Genomic DNA, 2125 nt, shown 5'->3' with positions numbered 1-2125 from the left:
CGCCTGCACAGCCCAGGTGAGTCGGGCCGCGGCCAGGGCCAGGGTTCGAGGCTGGGGAGGCGGCGGGGCGCGGGCAGGTGCCCGGGGTCGGAGGGAGGAGACCCCGTGAGGTACAGACCCGACCCCCCCCCGCCCCGCCCCGGTCCTGCGGCGGTCGGCAGGCCTGTCCGAGTGCTTCCAGGTGAATGGCGCTGACTACCGAGGCCACCAGAACCACACGGGCCCGCGCGGGGCCGGCCGCCCGTGCCTCTTCTGGGACCAGACGCAGCAGCACAGCTACAGCAGCGCCAGCGACCCGCAGGGCCGCTGGGGGCTGGGCGCGCACAACTTCTGCCGGTGAGGGGCGGGGCCGTGCGGTGGGTGTGGCCTTGCGGTGGGCGGGGCGGCCTTGGTGGGTGTGGCCTTTGCAGTGGGGGGCATGTGGTGGGTGGACCGCGTGGTGGGTGTGGCCTGCATGGTGGGCGGGGCGGAGGGCTGCGCGCGCGCCAGCGCGGGGTCCGCCTGGGACAACTTAAGGTTGCGGGCCCCCTCGTTGGCACTGGGATGGCGGGAGGTGCGCAGAACCCCTGGCACTACAGGTGTCAAGACTAAGGTGCCCGACTAAGGCAGAGCCTCAGACCGGAGCTAGAAGAGCCGGGCCTCGGCGGGTCCGTGCGCGCGGGCTGCGGTCAGCCTGAGCCTGGAGCGCGCAGGTCCAGCAGGAGGCCACCTCTCTACTGACCTGAGCAGCTCAGGGCCCTCCGCCTGCGCTTCCGGCGGGGTTTGGAGGACAGGGCCGGCCGAACAGGCCTAGCGCCGAGTTCTTACGGGCAGAATCAGAAACCTTAAAAAAACCACCCGAGACTCCGGGCTCTGCGGTGACTTCTGGGCCCGCCGTCGGAGGTCGGCGTTCAGAAGCCGGTGGAGACGAGGAGACCCGGCGCTGGGGGAAGAATCTGGCCTCCATCCGACGTGCTCCGCCCTGTCCACCTCCCTCCCACCCACAGGAACCCGGACGGTGACGTCCAGCCGTGGTGCTACGTGGCCGAGACGGAAGAGGGCATCTACTGGCGCTACTGCGACATCCCCACGTGCCACAGTGAGTGGACTCGAGCGGACGGAGGTGGGAGCGCCTTGTGTGGCCTCGGAGGGCGGGGCCTGACTCTGCTGCCCCCTCAGTGCCCGGGTACCTGGGCTGCTTCGTGGACTCGGGGGCGCCCCCAGCCCTCAGTGGGCCCAGCGGCACCTCCACGAAGCTCACGGTTCCGGTGTGCCTTCGCTTCTGCCGCATGAAGGGCTACCAGGTACTGCCCGCGGGGCCCCACGCCAGCGACCCCCGACTGCATCTCAGCACCCCACTCTCCGCACTCCGACGGCCAAACCCACACACTGACTTCCGCACCTGTGGCCCGCTTCCCCCTGCCCACCCCCTCCGACCCCGCCCCTCCCCGGAGACCCCTGCCGCCGGGCTCACTCGGTGTCTGCTCGCAGCTGGCGGGTGTGGAGGCTGGTTACGCCTGCTTCTGCGGCTCTGAAGGCGACCTGGCTCGGGGACGCCCGGCCCCCGCCACCGACTGTGACCAGATCTGTTTCGGACACCCAGGCCAGCTGTGCGGCGGCGATGGGCGGCTGGGCATCTACGAAGGTGAGCCCTGGGCAGGGACGGGGGAGGGGCAGGGGAGGGTCCCGACGCGCCCCGCCCTCACCGGGGGGGGGCTACGGGCAATCCCAGGGGCGGGTAGGGGACAGTGCTGAGCCCGGGGGCAGCACCGGGGAAGGCGCTGGGGCCTAAGGAAAGAGGCCGAGCCGACCTGGGGCCTCGCCGGGGCTCCGAGGGCTCCGCTGAGGATCTGTCCCCGGCCGCGGGGGCGCAGCCCCGCTGCCCCCGGGGGTGCTGACGGCCACCCGCCCGCAGTGTCCGTGGGCTCCTGCCAGGGAAACTGGACCGCTCCTCAGGGGGTCGTCTACTCCCCGGACTTCCCGGACGAGTACGGGCCGGATCGGAACTGCAGCTGGCTGCTGCGCCCGGCGGGGGCCGCGCTCGAGCTCACTTTCCGCCTCTTCGAGTTGGCCGACCCGCGGGACCGCCTGGAGCTGCGCGACGCGGGCTCCGGCAGCCTGCTCCGCGCCTTCGACGGCGCCCGCC

The 2125-nt window shown here is 72.3% G+C and overlaps 1 protein-coding gene across 1 annotated transcript in view; it reads left to right on the top strand.

The window, feature by feature from the left end:
- Positions 1-2125, top strand: part of Kremen2 (kringle containing transmembrane protein 2) — a 4842-nt gene that overhangs the window by 1375 nt on the left and 1342 nt on the right. Inside the window, exons 3-7 of the mRNA XM_013011235.1 lie at positions 117-336; positions 987-1078; positions 1159-1283; positions 1471-1624; positions 1895-2122. Coding sequence (XP_012866689.1) covers positions 117-336; positions 987-1078; positions 1159-1283; positions 1471-1624; positions 1895-2122 — 819 coding nt within the window. The remainder of the gene's footprint in view (positions 1-116; positions 337-986; positions 1079-1158; positions 1284-1470; positions 1625-1894; positions 2123-2125) is intronic.

This window comes from Dipodomys ordii, unplaced genomic scaffold (genome assembly GCF_000151885.1).
Source record: "Dipodomys ordii isolate 6190 unplaced genomic scaffold, Dord_2.0 Scaffold14, whole genome shotgun sequence".
In the NCBI taxonomy this organism is placed as follows: domain Eukaryota; kingdom Metazoa; phylum Chordata; class Mammalia; order Rodentia; family Heteromyidae; genus Dipodomys; species Dipodomys ordii.
Note: the sequence above shows the minus strand (reverse complement) of the source record. Positions and strands in the feature narration are given on the sequence as shown.